This window comes from Stylophora pistillata, chromosome 7 (assembly GCF_964205215.1).
Source record: "Stylophora pistillata chromosome 7, jaStyPist1.2, whole genome shotgun sequence".
NCBI classification, from domain to species: Eukaryota; Metazoa; Cnidaria; class Anthozoa; order Scleractinia; family Pocilloporidae; genus Stylophora; species Stylophora pistillata.
Window position 1 is genome coordinate 4,459,963 of NC_142525.1, and position 23,864 is coordinate 4,483,826.

Here is a 23,864-nt window from a genome sequence, read left to right on the forward strand (position 1 = left end):
CTGTTCCGTGAGGCCTAAATATCACGCGATATTTTTTTTCTTTCAAATTTGCTAACAGAGACTGGTAACCAGTCTGTCTGAATGTTCTCGAAATATTGCGGACGTTCGAGTTGGATGCGGTTGATCTCTACTTCGATAGACTTCTTTGACTATTTCTAAGCAGACAATTCTTGTCAAGGTAAAGTAATTCATGTACCATATAATTTTTACCTTTGATTCCTGTAACTACCAGCGAGGGAATTGTGACTTTGGAGCTAAATTGTTCGAACTGGTTGCTTAGTACTTCGGTCAGCACTTCCTCATAGATACTCTTGATATTGGCGCGCATAGTTATACTTGATATCGCTATATTTAGCTGTTTATTTTTTTTTTATGTTAATTCACTCGTTAATTATCATTTTGTTGAATTTGACTGGATTCGTTCAGTTACCAGCATTGAAATATTTGTTTTCAAAGCCAGATTGTTAAACCACGATCGAGCCTTAGTGCTTCGGTCAGTACTTTCTGTATGATTGACATATGTTGTTATTAAATGTTTGCGAATTGGTGCCCATAGTTATACTTGATATCACCATATGCAGCAGCTTTTGATGTTGAGTCACTTATCCGTTATCATTTTTTCGAATTTAGCTGAATGTTCCCGGCTTCTAGCCAATAAATTTGTGTTTTAACTCATGATACACGGTTAAGTGCTCTCGTGAGCACTTTCTGCATGGTTGTTTAAGACTTTTGCGAATTAATTTTCTGAACCATTAATTTATTAGTGCTGAGATTAACACTTGATTGCTGTTCACCCTGCAGTATTTGAAGTTAGCTCACTTATTAGCTATTATTTTGTCGAACCTGGCCAGATTTGCCGGGAAAGCGTGAAAATTCGAGATATCTACTCTGCCTTTTGTAAATATAGTGAAGGAAAAACATGCCCTGATTGGAAATCCGGAAATAAAAACCAAATCTTTTTATGTCATCCGCTTGACGATCGAACAGCTGACTATGTATGCCTGATACAAAGAAAAATTGAAGTCAAACCCAAGAAGCTAAAGCATGGAATAGATTGGGTTTGGATCAACAAATAATGCAGTGACAGAAAATTCGCCTTCAAAGGATTCAATCTGGAAAATCACTTGTTGGACCTTTACCATCAGGCCAATGTGCTTCACAAATATACGTATCTTTTGTCACTTTAGCTACTGTAACAGTAAAATTTTGTTGAGAACAAGGGCTAATCCATTGCTGACATTTTTCAAAGTCTTTCGCTGGCTTTGGGAAGGGCAAAAATATTTTCTCCCCTGATTCTTGCAGTTCTTTCAGCTTTTTGGGGAGTTTATTAGGGTATCTCGAGTTGCTAGTACATGCGCCCTGGCAGCAGTGCTTTGTATCCACCCTTTTGGGACTAAAAAATGTGTTTTATGGACGAGAAGTGTTTGCATGTACAGTAACTCAGTGAAGCGAGATCTTGTGTTTGTCTGAAACTCTGCAGGGGTCTAATTATTCAAAATCTAGTTTTAGATCGAGTGCGCAGCGGTATTCCTATGAGATTAAAACAGTAAAAGCACTTTGTTGAAGTGTGTTATTTATCTTTCCTCGATAGAGTCTGAAGTTAATTTGGATTTTCAGTAACCAATAGTGACAAATTTTTGCTTCAAAAGCCAAATCACACATCCTTCCACCAGCACTTCCTGTTAATTGGAGACATTCATATTTCTGAACCATTTGTTGATTGATGCTCAGAGTTTCTCTTGATATATTATATTGACTGATTTTTGACTCTGATGCACTGTCTATAATTACCTTGTTGTCTAATTTGATTGGCCTGTTTCAAGTGGATAGCGCACAAATTATTGGAGTAAAATATGGATCTTTGTGTCATTTAACTCTAACTGAGCTGACAATCGCATTTCATTGCATTCACAATACTCATAATTTCTGAACGACATGAATTACATGTTTCACAGTAACTTCGTGTATGTGATCTGTTTCCCCCTTTTTTCCACTTGCGAGGGACAATAAAACAAGTATTAATATTATTTAAAATGGTGTGTATTAATGGTCAGAACAAGAGATGCCCAAGAGGCAAAGTTTTGAATCCTGTGGAAGCTTTTTTTTTTCAGGCTTTTCTATAATTTTACTTGCTCAAGGTGCAGCTAACCTGAGGATAATTTTTGAACTTGAATTTCATGCACAGGTCAAAGTGAAATTTCAATTTCTTCCAAAAATTGAGATCAGATTCCTCAATTGGAAACAAATTTACTGAACTTTAAATCATTTTAATTATTTTGTAACTTTCATTTCTGGCTTGGAAATTACAATGTGGGGATAAAAACCACCATACCATTCTCTGAAGTACTGTAAATTGGTTGGAGTTGCCAAATTGTCCTGCTTCTGTAGGAGGATTTTCTTGGTTTTCCTAAGAGCAAATGTGGCCAAAAATCAAACATTTTCAAAATATTGTGGCAGCAGCCAAAAAATTGATTCGCCACATATTCTCAAGTTAGGTGGACCTTACAGTGAAACAAACCACTGCATACTTCATTTGGCTGAATATGAATTCATTTTCGAGAGAATTAATAATAACTGAATTCCATAAAAATGCTGTTTTCAATTTTAATTTGTGCCATTTTTATGACTGATGCTGTCAAATATGGGTGAAATATCGGCCTTTGAAGGAATTTTTGCCTGGAAAAAATTATTTTACAATACTTAAAAGAAACAGTGGTTTCCTTTATTTTAAATTAAAACAGATTCATGGGAAAATTGAGAAATGAATTGATATTTTGAACTGAAATGCACATTACTGCTTTTAGAGAGACTACCTCTCAATGATGTTTAGAACAAGTGAGATGTGCTGAGATGAACACCAGCTGAGCTATGTTCAAATGCTAGTCTTGTAGTGCAAAATTTCATTTCTGTGAATTTCTGATCTGGATGAGTTAGAGAGAGTTATCTACTTATGTTAAGTCATATTTGCTATTTTGACCCCAATTTATGTGAAAACCAAGCTGAAGTACTTCAAATCAGTATGTAGAAGTTTTTCGTTTTCTGTCTTAAGTACCGATAGAAGGCTCAGTTGGCTGTTAAGAATTCCTTTTTACTTTCTTTTCTTTAAAGTTCCTCTGTATATCAGAGAAACTTATTTTTTAGAACTTGTAGCAAGGGAAAAAGTATTTATGAAACTAAAACTTTGTCATAGCTGAGCAAAATGACTTGGTGGTTTCACCCAACCTGGCTCCCAGTGCTTTTTCCCTTACTTGGGGGTGGCATTCATTAAAATTTCCGAAAGCTTTTACAGTACTGTAGCTCTGAGGACATCCTGTGGAACCTCAGAAAGAGCATTCTAAACAAAAGAAGTTATGATGGGAGCTGATAATTAGTATTTAGACAGAGAAGAGAGAAAGGCATTCTGCCAGGCCTTTATAGATTATGCTACAAGTAAAAGTAGCATATTATTATGCCAATAGCATTGCTTTTTTTGGCAAAATTATGCTAAAATTATGCTCTTTCTTCCAAATTATGCCCCTTTTTTTAAAATTATGCTCTTTGAAAAAATTGCAAATAAGTCCAAAAAATACATTTTTTAATTGGAAGCTGTTGGTCTACAAGAAAATGCAACAAATCCACAATGAATTCAAATAAACATGTGCTTCATGTTATCCTGGGCTCAGACCGTTTCAGACGCCACTCAGTGATTCACAGTGATCTTCAGATGTCACTACCAGAACTAAAACTTAAAACATCAAATAACATCACCAAGTGCTTGGAAGTAGAGATGAACAATGATCAAATTGTAGCATCAAAAATGATCCGATTATTATCAAAAAAAGGGAATTATGCTAGCATTGCTACTTGGCAGAAATTATGCCAGTTTACTGCAATTATGCTAAAAATTATGCTAGCATAATCTATAAAGGCCTAGTAGCAGCTTTTTGATGTACCCATAAATTCCAAAACTATGACAATTCACTGTGTCACAGGCTACCTTAAACAGTCCCTTGAACATGAAAGAGGAGTCATGTATATCTCCCAGTCTCTCCTTCACACTTGCCAACTAGGACTGGTAACCAGTCTGTCGGCTCAGTGAAGTCTTGATTGAAACATGGCTTTTGTTCGAGTTGGCTGCCGTTGAACTGTACTTTAAATTATTCTAATTTAGTGTTTCTGAGTGGCCAATTATTTCAAGGTAAAACAATTCGTGCATATTATACTTTTCAGCTTGATTCCTGTAATCACAAGCGAGAAAATTGCGAAAACTTGTGGATTAGTGCTTTGGTCAGCACTTCTTGTTTCTTGGAGACGTGTTCATATTTTCGTATTGTTGCTCTGAGTTATATCCTTTATTTCTCTATATCTTTTAACGTTGATTCCCCGGTTATCTTTCGTTTTTATTAGTGAATTCAATCGGCCACATTCCAGTGCTGGAAAATTATCAGAAATTTATCGATTGTCATCAAATGGTTCAATGAGCCTGTCAGACGACCATTATATTCTAAACATTTGCTTAATGCTGTATGATACTTTAGTATTTGGTGTTAAATTCATGACAGCTTTGTTACATTTGATGTTTTGTAATGTCACCGACAATAATTCAGTTAAACCATATCCTTACAGGAGACATCTCTTCATGGCTTCTGCCGCTCCATCTCTTCCTTCTACCAAAGAAACCTCTAATTATGCTCAGCTGTGTCGCCTTCTCGTCGATGTTGGATCATGTGTGTTAAGAGAGATCTTTGACAGGATATGTCCACCAGGACACCTTCAGACTGTTCTGACTGATGCTACAAATCATGCAAAATTGCAAACACTGCGAAAGAAAAGAGTCCTGAGTACCTCCCAGTGGGGGAAACTGTATCCTGCTGTGAAATCATCAGTTTCCTCAATAAACTTTGAAAGCTCCCTGCTGATACTTCTTCTGAGGAACATTTGGGGTCTGACTCTCCCTGCCTCTGGCCGGAATGACCTTCCTCTGGTAACAGACACCACTCCAGCAGCTGACATCACTCGCATCAAGATCCTCAGAGACAAAGTTTACAGCCATGTTACCAGTGGTTCAGTTGATGATCCAACCTTCAGTTCCTACTGGAATGACATCAAAGACACCTTTCAGCGCATTGGAGGGGCCTGCTATTAGGATACCATCAATGATCTTGAAATTGATTGTATGGATGCCGATCTTGAAGAACATTACCAAGAGCTTTTGAGAGAGTGGCTGAAGGATGAAGACTGCATCAGAGACAAATCACATGAAGATGAAGTGGTAAAAAAGGCCAAAAAGGAAGATGACCTGGAGGATTCCATTGAGATATCTGAACAAAGTTCACGGAAGAAAGGTTTGTTTGATTTACTTTTGTTGATTTGAAGTCTTTTTTAATAATGTTAGATATGTGGATTGTGAAATAAAAATAATTTCTCTCATAATTTCTGTCTTTAAAGTCACAGCAACATGTATATGTAAGTGAATTTTTTTGATTTTTTTTTTTCTTGATGATGGGATGTTAGATAAAAAATTCATAACTCAGATATAATTTTGTACTGAAGATGATGAATTTGAAATGTGATTATTTGAGTAAAAGATGATGTTACTCAGTGAATGACACAGACATACATACTAGGAGAAAAAAGGGAATACTTGGAGTTCTTGTTTCCTTGAGTATGCCAGTGAAATGTTTCTACTGTTTTATCAGTTATAGTGTGGGCATAAACTGTTTTATGCAGGCCTAGGGTCAAGGGCTCATTGATGTACTATTCATAACTCAGGTTTTCTTTTCCTTTTCTACGTTGTCTTTGATTTAATTTGGGTCAGCTAACAACTTGTAATGTATGAATGGAAAAAACTGAAAAGTCCATTCATTTTCAGAGACAGTACTAATGCCAGGGGAGAATAGATCAGCACAGAATAATAAAGCCAGCCCACCAAAGCTCAGTGTTACCCTTCCACTGATGAGTGATCTTCCAGACACCTCTACTGATTAAAGCAATGTCGAACTCCCTGTTGATATTCTGTTATTAACAGTGGAGGACTGTGAGTTCTTAAGCTGCTTTGCCTACCTGAAGGAACCCTTTAAGAGTTACCACATCAGTATTGGCATCCAGGCTGTAAGCTAATCATACTTAATCTAGGGGGTAATGAAGTCACTGATACCGGTTGTTCCAGTCTATATGAAGCTTTACAGTTTTCAAGCTGTAAGCTAACCACACTATATCTGTATGACAATATGATCACTGACACCAGTTTTGCCAGTTCTTGTAGAGCTTTACAGAATCCAAACTGCAAGTTACCACACTGGCACTGCCTAAGTCTATTAATCATGAATGGCGGGAAAGTCTTCAAGCTAAAACTCAGAGACACCGACTATCTTTACACCTGTCTTTTTATTAATATTTTGTTTTTTTAATTTCAATTGATTTTTTATAGTTCAAGAAAAGAAATGCAGGCAGTAAAAATCCTAATTTGGGGTCAAAGAGACTTACAAGGTAGTTTAAGTATTTCAATAATCGGAGTGAAAAGTAACGCTGAATGAAAATAGAACTGCAAAGATTTTGTAAGAAAGTTTTACTGGCTACATTTTCGTCTATACTGTCCGCCATGACATTTATAAAATAACCAGAGTAAAGCGCGCGCTCTGAATGGTCAATTCAGCGTCCACCATTTCCCCATGGGCGTACGCTGTTGACGTTATAGCCTTTGCAGTTAAACTCTCATTGAAAAGTAAGCGCGAGCCAGAAAAGAAAGCAGAGCTCGGCATTCGACATTTCTCGTACGTCATAACACTACTTAACACTTTAAACATTCAGGCACATCAACGTGTGCAAACTGTGGGAAACCGGGAGGCTGGCAAACCGTGGTAGAATCAAGTCTTGTTCAGTGCTATTTTAATTAACGCTTTCATGAAGGAAAACAAATAAAAGCAATATCGGCTGAGAAAAAAATAGGAGAAATTTACCGAGTTGGCTCTGCTTTACGGCAGGGCAAAGTGAAGGCTCTTTAACACAGCGACCACACAATGTGATTGTTTCGCGCAATTCTTCACACTCGATGACGTCATGCCTCCCAGCAGATCGCTATCTCGCCGAAACCACCAAAAATACAAACCGCAAATGGAACAGCGTAATGTACAATGGCACAGCGTACATACAAACAGTGTAGCGATGCGTGAAATGGCTCAGCGTGATGTCGCATGGCACAGTGTACACACGAATGGTGTAGCGTTACGTCACTAAACCGTTTGTGTGTACACTGTACCATTCCACATTACGCTGAGCTATTTCTCGCAACGCTACGCTGTTTGTATGTACACTGTACCATTTGACATTATGCCGTACCATTTGATACTGCGCTGAGCCATTTCGCACAGCGCTACACCATTTGTGTGTACGCTGTACCATTCCACATTACGCTGAGCCTTTTCACGCAAGGTTACACTGTTTGTATCGCGATGTACCATTCGACATTATGCTGAGCCATTTTACCCAAAGCTACACCGTTTGTGCGTACGCTGTGCTACTCCATATTATCCTGAGTCATTTGACGCAAGGCAACACCGTTTGTGTACTGTATTGCATATGAGTGCTAGACTATTTGCAATTTAGCTAGTCCATTTCACAATTTCACGTTCCAACTCGACATGGGCAACTAGACCGTTTATCATTTGGCTAAACTATTAATGTTTAGGCTGTTCTATTTCATGAAGTAAACCTAGACTGTCTATAATTTGGCCATGCCATTCCTTTATTAGCTATGGTATCCTGCAGCTGATCCTTAAACCATCTTTGTATTTACTTATCTATTTGACATCCTTGTATTTTTGGTGGTGACGGTAGTCTCCCTCGCAGCCGTTTTTAGTCTCGTCGCAGCGTTGCATGACGAGACTAAAAACGGCTGCGAGGGAGACTATGGTGACGGCCGCCCATAACAATGTTCTCAGGGGCTCTTCCGTCGTAACTTGAAATCGACTCACAGCTCCTGGGTCTCCGAGGATGGGTTCTTGTGCTTTTGCTGAGTTCTTGGTCAAGCCTTCGGTCAAACCTCTGAGGAAATGAGCAACATGCAGGACTTCCGCCTTACCACTAGCAAGATTAATCACTGTGTCGGCCAAAATGAAATATTGTCAAGTTATGATGTGTTTTACCATATAGATATGAGGTAGCTCGTTTGATGTAGCAGGTTTCGCTTGATATTCTTCGATAGGTGGATCACTCGTAAGGCATCGCTCGTAAATTTATCTCTCGTAAAGTTTGCAGACCGACCCGTTCCCAAAACGCTTCATAAGTTTTAGTGTGGGTCTAACGCGACCGGTGTGTGACTTTTTACGTATATTGAGCGTAATAGCTATAGAATTTCTTTCGCCTACGTACATCACAGTAAAAGCACTTTGTCGAAGTGTGTTATTTATCTTTCCTCGATAGCCAAATCGCGAATCCTTTCACCAGCACTTCCTGTTAGTTGGAGACATTCATATTTCTGAACCATTTGTTGATTGATGCTCAGAGTTTCTCTTGATATATTATATTTACTGGTTTTTGACTCTGATGCACTGTCTATAATTACCTTGTTATTTAATTTGATTGGCCTGTTTCAAGTGAATAGCGGACAAATTATTGGAGTAAAATATGGATATTTGTGTCATTTAACCCTAACTGAGCTGACAATAGCATTTCATTGCATTCACATTACTCATACAATTTCTGAATGACATAAATTCCATGTTTCACAGTAACTTTGTGTATGTGATTTGTTTTCCCCTTTTTTTCCACTTGCGAGGGACAATAAAAAAGTATTAATGTAAAACGGTGTGTATTAATCTTCAGAACAGAAGATGCCCAAGAGGCAAAGTTTTGAATCCTGTGGCAACTTTTTTTCAGCCTTTTCTATTTCACTTGCTCAAGGTGCAGCTAACCTGTGGATAATTTTTGAACTTGAATTTTATGCACAGGTCAAAATAAAATTTCAAATTTCTTCCAAAAATTGAGATCAGATTCCTCAATTGGAAACAAATTTACTGAACTTTAAATCATTTTAGTCATTTTGTAACTTTCATATCTGGCTTGGAAATTACAATGTGGGGATAAAAACCACCATACCATTCTCTGAAGTACTGTAAATTGGTTGGAGTTGCCAAATTGTCCAGCTTCCGTAGCAGGATTTTCTTGGTTTTCCTATGCGCAAATGTGGCCAAAAATCAAACATTTTTAAAATATCGTGGCAGCAGCCAAAAAATTGATTCGGCATATATTCTCAAGTTGGGTGGACCTTACAGTGAAACAAACCACTGCATACTTCATTTGGCTGAATATCAATTCATTTTCGCGAAATTTGATAACAACTGAATTCCATAAAAATGCAGTTTTCAATTTCTATTTGTGTCATTTTTGATGATTGATTCTGTCAAATATGGGTCAAATATGGATCAAATAGGGGCCTTTGAAGCAATTTTCGCCTCGAAAAAATTATTTTACAATACTTAAAAGAAACAGTGGTTTCCTTTATTTTAAATTAAAACAGATTCATGGGAAAATTGTGAAATGAATTGATATTTTGAACTGAAATGCACATTACTGCTTTTAGAGAGACTGCCTCTCAATGATGTTTAGAACAAGTGAGATGTGCTGAAATGACCGCCTGCTGAGCTATGTTCAAATGCTAGTCTTGTAGTACAAAATTTCATTTCTCTGAATTTCTGATCTGGATGAGTTACAGAGAGTTATCTACTTATGTTAAGTTATATTTGCCATTTTGACCCCAATTTATGTGAAAACCAGGCTGAAGTACTTCAAATCAGTTTGTAAAAGTTTTTCGCTTTCTGTCTTAGATACCGGTAGAAAGCTCAGTTGGCTGTTAAGAATTCCTTTTTACTTCCTTTTCTATAAATTTCCTCTATATATCAGAGAAACTTAATTTTTAGAACTCGTAGAAAGGTAGAGAAAAAGTATTTATGAAACTAAAACTTTGTCATAGCTGAGCAAAACGACTTGGTGGTTTCACCCAACCTCGTTCCCAGTGCCTTTTCTCTTACTTGGGGGTGGGATTCATTAAAATTTCCGAAAGCTTTTCAAGAAATACAGTAGCTCTGAGGACATCCTGTGGAACCTCACAAAGAGCATTCTAAACAAAAGAAGTTTTGATGAGAGCTGATTATTAGTATTTAGACAGAGAAGAGAGAAAGGCATTCTGCCAGGCCTTTATAGATTATGCTACAAGTAAAAGTAGCATATTAGTATGCTAATAGCATTGCTTTTTTTTGGCGAAATTATGCGTAAATTATGCTCTTTCTTCCAAATTATGCCCCTTTTTTTTTTAAATTATGCTCTTTGAAAAAATTGCAAATAAGTCCAAAAAATGCATTTTTAATTAGAGGCCGTTGGTCTACAAGAAAGAAACGCAACAAATCCTCAATGAAATTCTAATAAACATGAGGTTCATGTTAACCCGGACTCAGACCGTTTCAGACGCTGCTTAGTGATTCACCGTTGAAGTAAAAATGCTACTACTTGAACTAAAACTTAAAACATCGAATAAGGTCAGCAAGTGCTTAGGAGTAGAGATGAACAATGATCAAAATGGTGGCATCAAAAATGATCCGATAATTATCAAAATGTGCGAATTATGCTAGCATTGCTACTTGGCAGAAATTATGCCACTTTGCTGAGATTATGCCAAAAATTATGCTAGCATAATCTATAAAGGCCTAGTAGCAGCTTTTTGGTGTACCCATAAATTCCAAAATTCCCCGTGTCACAGGCTACCTTGAAGGAGGAGTCAAATATATCTCCCAGTCTCTCCTTCACACTTGCTAACTAGGACTGGTAACCAGTCTGTTGCTCAGCGAAGTCGTGATTGAAACAGGGTTGTTGTTTGAGTTGGCTGCGGTTGAACTCTACTTTAAAAGGCTAATTTAGTGTTTCTGAGCGGCCAATTTTTGTCAAGGTAAAGCAATTCATGCATTTGATACTTTTCAGCTTGATTCCTGTAATTACAAGAGAGGAAATCGTGAAAACTTGTGGATTAGTGCTTCGGTCAGCACTTCTTGTTTCCTGGAGACGTGTTTGTATCTTCGTATTGTTGCTCTGAGTTGTATACTTTATTTCTCTATATTTTTCAACGTTGATTCCCCAGTTATCTTTCGTTTTAGTGAATTCAATCGGCCATATTCCAGTGCTGGAAAATTATCGGATATTTATCGATTGTCATCAAATTGTTTAATGAGCCTGTCAGGTGACCATTATATTCTAAACATATGCTTAATGCTGTCTGATAATTTTAGCATTTTGGTTTTAAATTCATGATAGCTTTGTTGCAGTTGATTTTTTGTAATATCATCGACAATAATTAAAGCATACCCTTACAGGAGATGCTTCCTCATGGCTTCTGCCACTCCATCATATCCTTCTACCAAAGAAACGTCTAATTATGCTCAGCTGTGTCGCCTTCTCGTCGATGTTGGATCATGTGTATTAAGGGAGATCTTTGACAGGATATGTCCACCAGAAAACCTTCAGACTGTTCTGACTGATGCTACAAATCATGCAAAATTGCAAACACTGCGAAAGAAAAGAGTCTTGAGTACCATCCAGTGGGGGAAACTGTATCCTGCTGTGAAATCATCAGTTTCCTCAATAAACTTTGAAAGCTCCCTGGTGATACTTCTTCTGAGGAACATTTGGGGTCTGACTCTCCCTGCCTCTGGCCGGGATGATCTTCCTCTGGTAACAGACATCACTCCAGCAGCTGATATCACTCGCATCAAGATCCTCAGAGACAAAGTTTACAGCCATGTTACCAGTGGTTCAGTTGATGATTTAACCTTCGGTTCCTACTGAAATGACATCAAAGACACATTTCAGCGTATTGGAGGGGCCTGCTATCAGGATACCATCAATGATCTTGAAATTGATTGTATGGATGCCGATCTTGAGGAACACTACCAAGAGCTTTTGAGAGAGTGGCTGAAGGATGAAGACTGCATCAGAGACAAATCACATGAAGATGAAGTGGTAAAAAAGGCCAAAAAGGAAGATGACCCAGAGGATTCCATTGAGATTTCTGAACAAAGTTCAGGGATGGAAGGTTTGTTTGATTTACTTTTGTTGATTTGAAGTCTTTTTAATAATGTTAGATATAGTGGATTGTAAAATAAAAATAATTCCTCCCAAAATTTCTATTGGAAAAGTCACACCAACATGTACTTGTAAGTGAATTTTTATGTTTCTTTTCTTGATGATGGGAAGTTATATTATTTTGTAAAAAACTCAGAGCTAAGATATAATTTTGTACAGAAGATGATGAATTTGGAGCCTGATTATTTGAGAGAAAGGTGATGTTACTCAGCAAATGACACAGGCATGCATACTAGGAGAAAAATGGGAGCACAAGGAGTTCTTTTCTCCATGAGTATGCTGGTGAAATTTGCGTCCCGTTTTATCAGCTAGTGTGGGCATAATTGAGGTTATTTCACGGTTGGTGAGTGTGTACGATTTTTATTCACAGTGAGTGAATAAAAATCATACAGGCGAACTAACTGTGAAATAATTTATTTATTGTATACATACCGAGATTCATAAGCGAACAGAACTCAGAGATAAACATATCTTTACTTTCTTTCAAGGGAAAGTAGCGCACGGTCAAGCCGCCTTTCGGGAGTTGCACTGAAATTGTTTCCTTGTAAAATACTTCTTTACATCTTTACGTCTAAATTATTAAGCGAAAATGCCCTTAAAAGGCAGAACTAGGTAGAATAAATTAAAACATCCTGAAAATGGTTTATGTCGAAATAGTTCTATGGAAGTTCAAAATTTTGAAATAAAGAAGTGAAAACCCTAGACTTACCTTGGTCCATTTGTCTCATTTCACCTTTTAAAACAAGAAATTCGTGGAACAGAGCGACATCATGTTTGGTCTTTTTCTTGGTGTTTTCATTTTCGTGTCTGTGTATGAACTCTTCTACTGATGAATCTAGGCTCTGGAAACAGTTAGTCTGATTTGAAGTCATCTTTCTAAAGAAAAATGCACCTAAACTCTTAGAAATCTGCTATTTGTCAGTCAAGAGGAGCGGCAAGCGAGCGACACAGTTTTGTTCACTAGTGAAAATAATGATATAGCCAATCAGAGCGTCGATACGTCATTTTTCACTAGTGAAAAAAAATATGACCAATCAGCCGCCTCTTCTTGCGCGAAGAGACTATTTTAATCTCGGTGCTTTTTGGTGCGTAAATCTTGGTATGAATATAATAAACTGTTTTACGCATGGTCAAGGACTCATTGATACATGTGTATTATTGATAACTGGTTTTCTATTCTCTTTCTACGTTGCCTTTGATTTCATGTGGATCAGCCAATAACTTGTGATGAATTAAAACTCCATTCTTTGTTTTCAGATACAGTACTATTGTCAGGGGAGAATAGATCAGCACAGAATAGTAAAGCCAGCCCACCAAAGCTCAGTGTTACACTTCCACTGATGAGTGATCTTCCAGACACCTCTTCTGATTGGAGCAAATATGTCAAACTCCCTGTTGATATTCTGTTATTAACAGTGGAGGACTGTGAGTTCTTAAGCTGCTTTGCCTACCTGAAGGAACCCTTTAAGAGTTACCGCAACAGTATTGGCTATGTGTACTTTGGCTGCATGGGTGATGATCAAGGAAAGAAAATGAAAATCGCATTGATGAGGTGCTCCAAAGGTCGTGATGTTCCTGGGGGCTCTTTGTCTGTTTCAAAAGATGCCATCTTACTCTTGAGACCCAAGGCTATTATTTCTGTTGGTGCCTGCAGTGGTTTGGACAGCAGAGAGGCTAAGCTAGGAGATGTGATTGTTTCAGCAAAGCTGATAACAGCTGCACACAAGACTCCTCCCAGCAGAGATATTGGTAACCTGATCAAACATGTGGCTGATGGGTGGAAGGCACCTTTACAAAATGTTGATGAATATAATGCCAAAGTGCACTGTGATGGAGTGTTTCTGAGTATCTCAGAGGCAAACAAGGACATGATTGGTCAACATCCTGAAGCAATTGCAGTTGAAATGGAAGGTGGAGGTGAGAATCATGTTAATTGTGATGATTTATGAGTCAAAGATACAGTGTTTGCACATGTAGCAAGTGTTTTTAGAAAAGCTGTGCTAGAATTGTCCTAGCTGGCTCAAGAAACTTTGCAGGAATTGTATATGCAAATTTGATTTTGTTTTAGGCTAGGGTTTGGTAGGAAGATGTTTTTGTAAGGGTGAAGGTGACAAGTTAATTAATTTAAAATTGACATTGCCCCTTCAGGATGTCATGAATTGTCAAAGTTGTGTCTTCTAAAAATTTAGAAAGTATCTTGCTGAATTGTTTGAGGCCTGGGGAGTAGAATCACAGTCCTTATTAACCCCTTAACTCCCCAGACTGACCAAGACAGAATTTCTCCTTCCAATATCAATATGATATCAAGCAGACAAGTAATAAGAATAGAACAAATATCAAGAAAGGGATTATAAGTGGATCCAAAACCCAATTCTCCCAACCAACATTATAGGATAATTAGATCTAGGGAGTGAAAGAGTTAACTCTAATTGATATTACATTTTGTCTCTTGAGACTGATGTAAACTGAAAATTAATTTTACAGTCTTGGTGTACAAGTTTTCTTGTAAACATTGGTTGCACATGTGGGGACTTACACTAACCTCTTTCTGTGATGTGGATGTTTACCAGAAGCTAGAGTGTGAATCTGTGTGAATTTCAATTGAACAATAATTATCACAAGGATGCAAAGAAATAAGCTTATAATGGTTAAGAGACATGTCAGTGTTAAGAGCATTCATGAATGTTTTTTTTTTCAGGAGTGTTTGCAGCAGCCCATGATTTTAAGACAGAATGGGTGGTAGTCAAGGGCATCAAAGACTTTGCAAATGAAAGGGAGTCTTCAAGTGAGAAATGGAAACAAATTGCTTGTGTGATGGTGGCATCTGTTGTGGCCAACATTTTGAGTGATCCAGTCATATTCCAAGTTTGGCCTCACTATAATGCAGGTATTTCTGTCTTAATCTTAGTTTTTTTTCTTTTAAGGGATAGATGTGATTTAGATCTAAGTTCCCACAGCATAAACTTGTATGGATTCCAATCAGAATGAGTCATTCAGTATCAGTTTACAAAATAGGAATTTAATCAAGTTACACTAATTTTGATTCCCATAAGTTGAACATGGTTTCTTTAAACATTTACACCCTGATATCTGTATTCATATTCCCCATACTTTTCTCTATACATTTACTTGGGAACTGACAAGGAGAATTCACTCAACAATCAAAGCGTCCTAGTTTGGCAATAATTTCCTCTATTCTCGTCATCTTTATGAATGACTCAGCAGTATTACTGTAATGAAAAAATAGATGCAGGCCACGCAAAGGATTTAAATGGTTACTGTAAGTGTTAGGGAGAAACTTTTGGTTACATTGAGGGATGTAACAATGGATAACAGTTCATTCTGTGAGTGAGGAGAAAACCTGTATTCTGTAGGTAGCTTATAGAACACAGCCAAAATATGGAGAACTGACAGAGGCTAATGACAATTGCAAAAGAGATTTGATGTGATTTGAAATATACTCCAGGGCCAATTTGCAACACATCAAACTGTTTTCACAAGTTTTACTCCCCTGATCTCATTAGAAATTCTCCCTACTGTCCGCCATTAATTCTTATGATGTTCCTTTAAATAAATTGGCATGAGAACAATTTTTAATCCCTTATTGATATTTATTTTCATTCTCATCACTTGTCTGGTTGAAACGGTATTGATATTGTAAGAAGAAATTCGCTCTTGTTCACCCATGACATTTTTTACAGGATTAAACTAATAAAGAAGACTTATTGAGTGATATGTGTAGAACTGTATTTTGATGTTGGAACTTTTGGAATGGGAAGGAAAGTGATGGATGCCAGCTCACATATTTATGTTGTTTTTTTTAACGTTTTTCTTGGAACCTGAAATTGATATCACGTAGGTTTTAGACCATTTTAAGTGAATGTCTTAAGAACAAATTGGTTTAACATTTTCACTCGACTTATGATTTCGTTAGTAATTATTGTCGTCACTGTCTGCCACATAATTCTTATGATGTTACTTTGAAAAACTTTGTGTTGGCTCAACCAACAATCCCCTTGTTGATATATCTCTTAATTCTCATCACTTGTCTGCTTGATATTGTAGTGATATTGTAAGGAGAAATTCTGTCTTGGTCACTAATGTGGGAGTTAATGGGTTAAACTGACGACATTGTTTTTGTTTCTTGAATAATTTAGGTGCCAATGAATTACCTGCTCAAGGTAAGTTCCACATGTTCTCATGATTGAAATACTTGTAGTGTGGCTCGCATGGCTCGCTGGCTCACAGGTTTATAACACTATACTTGGTTGTCGTCAATAATTAATATAGGTACGTGTATAATCAATACACTGCACCTCTAAAATAGATCAAAATGATTTATTAACTTTGTTTAGCGGTTGATAAAGGGAAGGGAAACCCCTTGCTGGAAACCCTTGGAAGTTCAAGAGTAACGGCTGCACTATGAAGGTAGATCGTGGACAAAATGTTCGACTCAAACGGTTTCGTTATGGCGTTTTGTAGTTTCCGCGCTCCGTTACTTCTGGTCGAGTTGTTGCTTTCCGAGTTCGGCTGACCGCTTTAGAAGTCGACTCATCGCTCCGTGAGTGTGTCACCACCAAAAGTGCAAGGATCAGTTGCATGATAGCATAGCTAATAAAGGAATGGCATGGCCAAATTATAGACAGCTTAGTTTTCCTTCATGAAACAGAACACCCTAAACTTGAATAGTTTAGCCAAATGATGAACGGTCTAGTTGCCCATGTCGAGTTGGAGCATGAAATTTTGAAATGGACTAGCTCAATTGCGAATAGCCTAGCGCTCATTTGCAATACAGTACACAAACGGTGTAGCGTCGCGTCAGATGGCTCAGGGTTATATCGAGTAGCACAGCGCACGCGCAAACGGTGTAGCGTTCCATGAAATGGCTCAGCGTAATGTCGAATGGTACAGCATTCATACAGTGTAGCTTTGCGTGAAAAGGCTCAGCATAATGTCGAAAGGCACGGCGTACACGCAAAGGGTGTAGCGCTGCATGAAATGGCTCAGCGTAATGTAGAATGGTACAGCGTACCTACAAACAATGTCGTATTGCTTGAAATGGCTCAGCGCAATGTGCAAATGTACACTGAACACACAAATGGTGTAGCTTTATGTCGAATAGCGTTGCAGAACATCAGACACTCTAGCTGAACATTAAATTGCTTAGCATTACATAAAATATTTCGATTTTGTGGCCAATCGTCGAGCTTGCTCGTGGCATCATGTAAAGGGTATTTTGCCGAAACCACCAAAAATACAAACGGCAAATGAAACAGCGATCTGCTAGGGGCATGACGTAATCGAATGTGAAGACTGGCGCGAAACCATCACCTAGTGTAGTCGCTATGTTTAAGAGTCTTTACTTTGCCTTGAAACGACGAAACGATATAACGAAAAGACGAAACGACATAACGAAACGATGAAACGCCACAACGAAATGGGAAAACGACAAACGACGACGAACTGATGTGGTCGGTGATGAGTCGGACTCGTAAAGCCGACGAATCGAACTGACAAGACGACGAAACGAACCCACGAGGCGATGAGTCGACCTCTAAAACGGCGAGTCGAACTCGGAAAACAGTGACTCGACTAGGAGTAGCGGAGCGCGGAAACGACGAAACGCCATAAAGAAACGACGATTCAAACAGTTAGTCTACGATCGACCTTCATAGGATATTCGACAGTGGGCTCGCTTGTCATTCAGAGTTGAGTAGGGACTTGGACTCTGGAGAATCCAAGTACTTAACAGCTAGCCTTTTTGTAAGGCTAGGAGCCTAACAAGCTCCAATTGATCTAGTATAAATAAAGTTGTTGTTGTTGTTGTTGTTGTTGTTGTTGCAACTTCCAACTTACTAACTTTTCAAGTAAACAGCAATATAGCTTTTACAATAATCGCAACAAATCTAATTCTACCTATCACTTGTTATGGAAACAAATAAAGTTAAAACATTCTTTAGGTGTTAACATTAATTTATTGTTACTTAATTTTTCCTCTGAACTTTTTGGAAAGAAAGCGTGGATATCGATAATCAACGCTGAAAATATCTATCTCGCATTGTAAACGTAAAATCTCCAAAAATATTAGTTTCCCATTTTCAACTTCTCATCTGTTTTCCCGTTCCCCATTCTCCATTCCCCATTCCTTATTTTCCGTTTTCCCTTTCCATTACTTATTCTTCATTCCCCATTCCTCATTCAATATTCTCCATTTACCATTCCTTATTTTCCATTCCTCATTCATCATTCCCTATTCCTCATTTTCTATTTTCTATATCCTATTCCCCCTTCCCCGTTCTTCATTACCATTCTCCAACTTTAGTAACATCCGTTTACATGAAGTTCTCAATTACCGCGATTTGACCTCTTTTGGGAGGTTTTTCAATCGTCACTTGCTCGTTTCAAGATGTGACTATATTTTCAACTAGGATCGCAGCGATACTTGTGCAATTTCTTGACGTAATGATTTCAGTTGAACGCCGCGATGAGTCTTTCGATGCTGAATCCTTTACAAAGCGTACCAAATTCGCCAACAATCATGGATTGGATGATGAGAAGGGCGTCACACAGGCCAATGCTTCGCTCTCGCGGTAAACCGCATCATCTTTCATGTTTTCCTGAGGAGCAAACATTTCTGTAAGATTTCAGAGAGAAATTACCGAGAAATTACTGAGAAACTGGCGGGATTGCACGACTAATTGTAAAAAGCAACAGCTAGTTAAGGCTTATCAAAAACACTACTTGATAATGTAGTCCAGTGTTGGCACCAGTTAAATTGAATTTTGTGTCACTAGTCCGATGTTGTCAGCCAGTTTAATGTTGGCTTAAGAGTCCCACGTTGACAACGACGGTCAAATTGGATGTTGATTCATTAATTTCATTTTTTTGCAGACATGAAACAGCATAGTCTTCTGGTTGTCACCATTTGTTTCTTTCGTCTTTTTTCAATTGAATTGGCAAACCTTTGATCTCACTGACCTCCTCTTAATCTGAGGCCGCAAGCTCTAGCCTGCGAGGGTACGCCCCTTCCAAGTCTGAACCCGCGCTTTCGAAAGATTTTACATCTCTGATTTACCTAAAGATATCCAACTACTTATGAATCGTTGCAGCTTGTGAAATTCTTGGAATAAAGATTGTAACGGGAACGCGACGCTCATAAACTTTCCTGTCCCAAGTGCAGTGCTTATTCGAAGGCGGCGCGGAGGGGAAACAAGTAAAAGTTGCTCGTCCATCATGCGCTTGTCTCGTGTTTGCCTATGCTTGCTTGAAAAACCCAGAAGAACATAAACTTTAGGCAGTAGAAAGCACTGACTTACTTAAACTTTCCATCAATGTAATGTTGCAGCTCCACCGTCAAACCAAAATGCCTGCCAGGGAGGAAGGATCTGGGGCTAAGCCGCCTGGGATCGAACCAACCCAGGATATCGAGGCCTTAGATCTCAGCGTTATGCCTGAACATCTCAAATGGACTGGAGGCAACGTCATGAATACACACTCTGCACCTGGTGGAAAAAAAGGCATCATAAGCAGATTCACTAACAAGAACACCACTTTGACGTACGTGGTTGTTTAATTCGCCGTGCTCGTGCTTGAACTTGTGCTCAATTCCGCAGCCTTTCGCTGCCCCTCTAAGACAAATCAAATGGTTGGCAGCTGCTGGCTGTACCTTCCGGCCTTCATCATTGTCTTCGTCAGCTCGCTACTCGTCGTAGACATCCGGGACGTTTGCGAAAGGTGTCTAGTCCGGGATTATTGTCATTTTGGCTTCTTCTGTCACGTGACCTTTCCCACCATAGTTAAGTGGTTAGTGGGTGTGTCTGTCTGGTTGTGGGCGGCATTCTGGCAGGAAGATTACTACGTGTGCAGCGTGGCAGGGCAGGATCCCCAAGAAAGAGGAGCATCGGTAACTAATCTAAAAGAGCTCAACGAGTACTTCGAAAAGGCAAGCGCTGCGCGGGCCAAGTCGAAACTTTACAACTTGGCGGTTATAGGAACCATGCTTATTTTAGTTACCATGGTGATTTTCATAAGGAAATCCTTGTTCAAGGATCTAGATTTCTTAGAAGGTACTGTTAGGTTTTTGTTGTATATTATTCAATTCGAGGTTATTAATCTAAGAATACTTGAAACAGGCTGATTTCATCAAAGCTTTGTTACATATCATTGATCTCCTGCCAGCAGAGACTGGTGTTCTGATTTGAAACAAGACGCTCGAACTATTGGATAAAATTGCATAAATATAATTGTTTGAAAAGTGCGGAACATGTGTTGAACTTTCAATTTTCCTGTCTTTGCTAGTGTTGCGGATATCAGTCACACGATCTCGTTGAACGAAACAATTAGTCGCGACGTGGTATCATTGATTACAATATTAGTTTCACAGACAATGTTTACCTGAATTTTCCGCTGATTTTGAATGCTCAAGGACTGTCACTTTAAGACTTTTGAAATACACTTTTAATTGGTGTCTTTTATTTTTTTGTTTTGGTCTTTTTCGTTTCGATTTATTTTTGTTTTGATTTGTTATTGTCACTGTTGTTCTCCGTCAGCAGATGATGTTCAATCTGCCGTGCCCAGTGGTGTCTATGAATGGTCCCAAGGGAAACGGTTGGTTTTGTCTTCCCGAGAGTCCTTGTGTTTCCCTTAACTTCGTCTCGGGAAACATCAGGACTAGAGGGAAAACAAAACTATCTAATTTCTTGAGGGACCATATATACCTTTACTGCTTTGTTAAATATTTATGCTTTCTCTCAGATAATCATAAGGCGAAACCATGCTGTTGCATTCGGCGCGCGGACAACAAGTAGGCAATAATATCCCGGTTGGGATACATTTGAATTTGATCAGGTGCACGTGACCATGAATCAACTGATCATGATGCTCGTTCAGTTGAGTGAAAGTCTAGGTATATAACGAAGTCATTAAATCACGTTTATAACTATTATTTTGTAGATGAATACACTCTTGAAGAACGTGAGGCGATGTGGGCTCTGAAGATTTTTATGGAGTTCTTCCCGGGATTGCGTGATATTGAAGACCCCAGTGGAGACCAAATCCAAAGGAACAGCAATGGAGACGGCAGAGGCGAAGGAATCCACGAAGACCAAGGAGTCAGCGTTGCTAAAAACCAGAATGAACAAGAGGAAAATAAAGAGACTAAAGTTAGCTTCTACCCCAATAGCATTCCAGAGAAACGTGCCGAAAGGAAGGTTAGAGAGATGTTCTTACGCTTCAAGGAAGCAGATTCAGACTGGAAGTACCATGACGCTAACGAGCATTTCGCACAGCTCTATTCCAGAGCTACCACTGGTAATCCATGACGTAGGTGGGTCACACCAAATTCATCCCAGCAAGAGAGTAAGGAAAATACCCCGGGGCAGATCCACCGAGAGCAAAGGAGGACGACACCACAACTAGTTAGTTTGATTATACATCTGAATAATCTGAGCTGAGATTTTCTTTTCTGAGAATGCAGAAACTAACGCACGACCACCCCTTGAAACATATTGTAGCCACGTTAATGATCTGAAAAGATCTGCCGTAAATGGTCTGAGTGCACGTGCTCAGGTTTTCTACTGACCTTACCTCGGACCCAGACTTCTTAAGTTCTTGTTTTGGCTTAAGTAATACTCAAAGATTACCTTGGTTTGATCCACATACGTTGACTTTTTATTTTTTAGATTACTATCAAAGTATTTAGGTTAGAGTTTGACGACAAATGTTCATATTCTAAGATCAGTTGGCCAGCATGCTCCTTCAGTAGAAGAGAGAGAGAGAGAACAATCAAAGTTAGAATCAGTCGACTAGAGTTACCCAGAATGAAACGAGTCTGATGTAACTAAATAGAATTGAGTCAGAGTATAGAAATTGAAGATGGTTGAGAAGGGCAGGTTGACAGTCCTTAGTGCGCGCTTGGCGTGGTGTGCTCGCACTAGAGCTAGTTTTCCCCGCTATTACGAGCCACTACATTTAATACTTTTGTGTCATTTGAAGAGACTCTGTCCACAAGGGAGTTTGACTCACTCGTTCGCAAAGCCTTGCTCGTTCCTCATCGTAAAACAAACTCGTGTGTAAATATATCGTAAGTCAGCACTTTCCATGAAGAAATCTATAAATTTTAGGTAGGCTGAAAGGTAAGCTGGTTCTGTTTTTCGCGTTTAATTCTTTAACTCATTTGAGTGACCAAGATAAAATTTCTCCTGTACAATATCGATACAACATCGAGCGGACCAAAGGCAGCCCAAGCTCCAGCTGCAAGATGATCACTTTGCGAAATTAGCCGCGTCATGGTGAAAATATACGAGTTTGTATGGAAATAATTAGACCGCTCTTAGGAAGTAAAAATACCGTTTAATTGTCATTAAAATTATCTCTCCTTACTTCCACAGTGCACTACATGTTTTCTGACCGCTTACTTTGTTGAAACGTAGACACTTTAGCGCGTTATCCATTTCTGGGTTTCTTACTCTTTCTTTTTCGATATTTTGGTCCGGATTTTTGGGTCAACAGTCAAGCTTTGTTTGTGTAAGTGCTAAAACAAATAGAATCCAGACGATTTTATGTCGGAATACATTTTGGCCAAGTAAGATGGCAGATTTATTGTCTAAAACGTAAAGCTAATATAAGTATTGATTATCGAGTTTTAATTCGCTGAGCTCTAACAAAGGCGGGGGGTCGGTTAAAAAAGGCATAAAGTGCTCATAAAGGAAGAACACATGAAATATAAAGTAAAACCATATGATACCTCTCCCATATTTAATGACTGATTCCTAAGTGTACATTTTTCACCCGCTCTGTTCCTTACAAATTGTCTGTGATGGTCCAAAGCTGAAGATGTATATAACGACGTAGCTAAACCCTGTAACTCCCTTAAGTGATCAACACAGAATTTCTCCTCACAAGATCAATACAATATCAAGCAGGCAGGTGGTGAGAATAAACAAAGTACATAAATTAGGGATTATCAGATGATCCAATACCGAATTCTCTAATTCTCATCATAAGAATTGTATGGCAGATAATAGTGGAAGTTACAGAAAAGATCTTGGCAATGAATCAAGGGTAATGGACTGAGATAATTTGGACGTTTGTTGTAACATTTGCACTTTGAGGTTCAAATTTCAAGATCTGTCGTCTTCAGTCATGCAGATGACTGCTTCTGATCCTTTGGTTTGAGTTGATTGATAAGTAATTAACACCGAATGCAAATATGGCGTCCAATTTGAGTTGCCATTGTTTTGGACTGACTAGCCTCCCACACATAATCCTTTTGTTTTCCACGTGAAGACGAGGCTAGTCAGTCCAGAACAATGGCAATTCAAATTGGACGCCATATTTGCATTCGGTGTATTAGACGGATCGCGTGATCTGATAGACAACACCTTAATTCGCAAAGCATTGCATCCAACCATTGTGCTGGATCGTCGGACGCTAACTAACGCATCTTTTTACAATCTGAAAAGAACAAGTCACTTGATGTCATGTAGAAAATTAGTTTGAAGCCAGAAGCACAGGTGAGACAGACGAGTTAGACAAAAGCCATCTATTTAAGACATTTGACGAAGAATCAAAACCAAGTGGTTTCACTCGAGTGATTAATGCTGTGAGTTGAATTCAAATCAATTTCTTTTGACAGATGTTTGTGGAATCGATTTCAAGGGTTGTGTAACTAACAGATTGTGTCTAAATCAGTAGAGAATCTCTAAGTTAAAGGTAAGAACAATCCTTTTTAATAAATCAATGTATAGATATTGATG

At 38.5% G+C, this 23,864-nt stretch overlaps 2 protein-coding genes across 8 annotated transcripts in view; both read left to right on the forward strand.

Annotated features, from left to right (window-relative positions):
- The window catches only part of LOC111346639 (uncharacterized), a 327,471-nt gene that overhangs the window by 274,816 nt on the left and 28,791 nt on the right, over positions 1 to 23,864 (forward strand). The gene's annotated exons all lie outside the window — the stretch shown is intronic.
- On the forward strand, positions 43 to 22,493 carry LOC148726282 (death domain-containing ATP nucleosidase-like). 6 transcript variants are annotated; one of them, XM_088727045.1, is made up of 7 exons: positions 43 to 178; positions 4,606 to 5,324; positions 11,340 to 12,058; positions 13,366 to 14,025; positions 14,807 to 14,995; positions 16,266 to 16,289; positions 21,061 to 22,493. In XM_088727045.1, the coding sequence occupies exons 3-7, from the start codon at positions 11,890 to 11,892 to the stop codon at positions 21,426 to 21,428; spliced, it is 1,410 nt and encodes a 469-aa protein (XP_088583171.1). In that variant the 5' UTR covers positions 43 to 178; positions 4,606 to 5,324; positions 11,340 to 11,889; the 3' UTR covers positions 21,429 to 22,493. The 6 variants fall into 6 exon arrangements, with proteins under 6 accessions (XP_088583171.1, XP_088583173.1, XP_088583172.1 ...); XM_088727047.1 differs by lacking the exon at positions 4,606 to 5,324 and having other exon boundaries at positions 57 to 178; XM_088727046.1 differs by lacking the exons at positions 43 to 178; positions 4,606 to 5,324 and adding an exon at positions 6,410 to 6,468.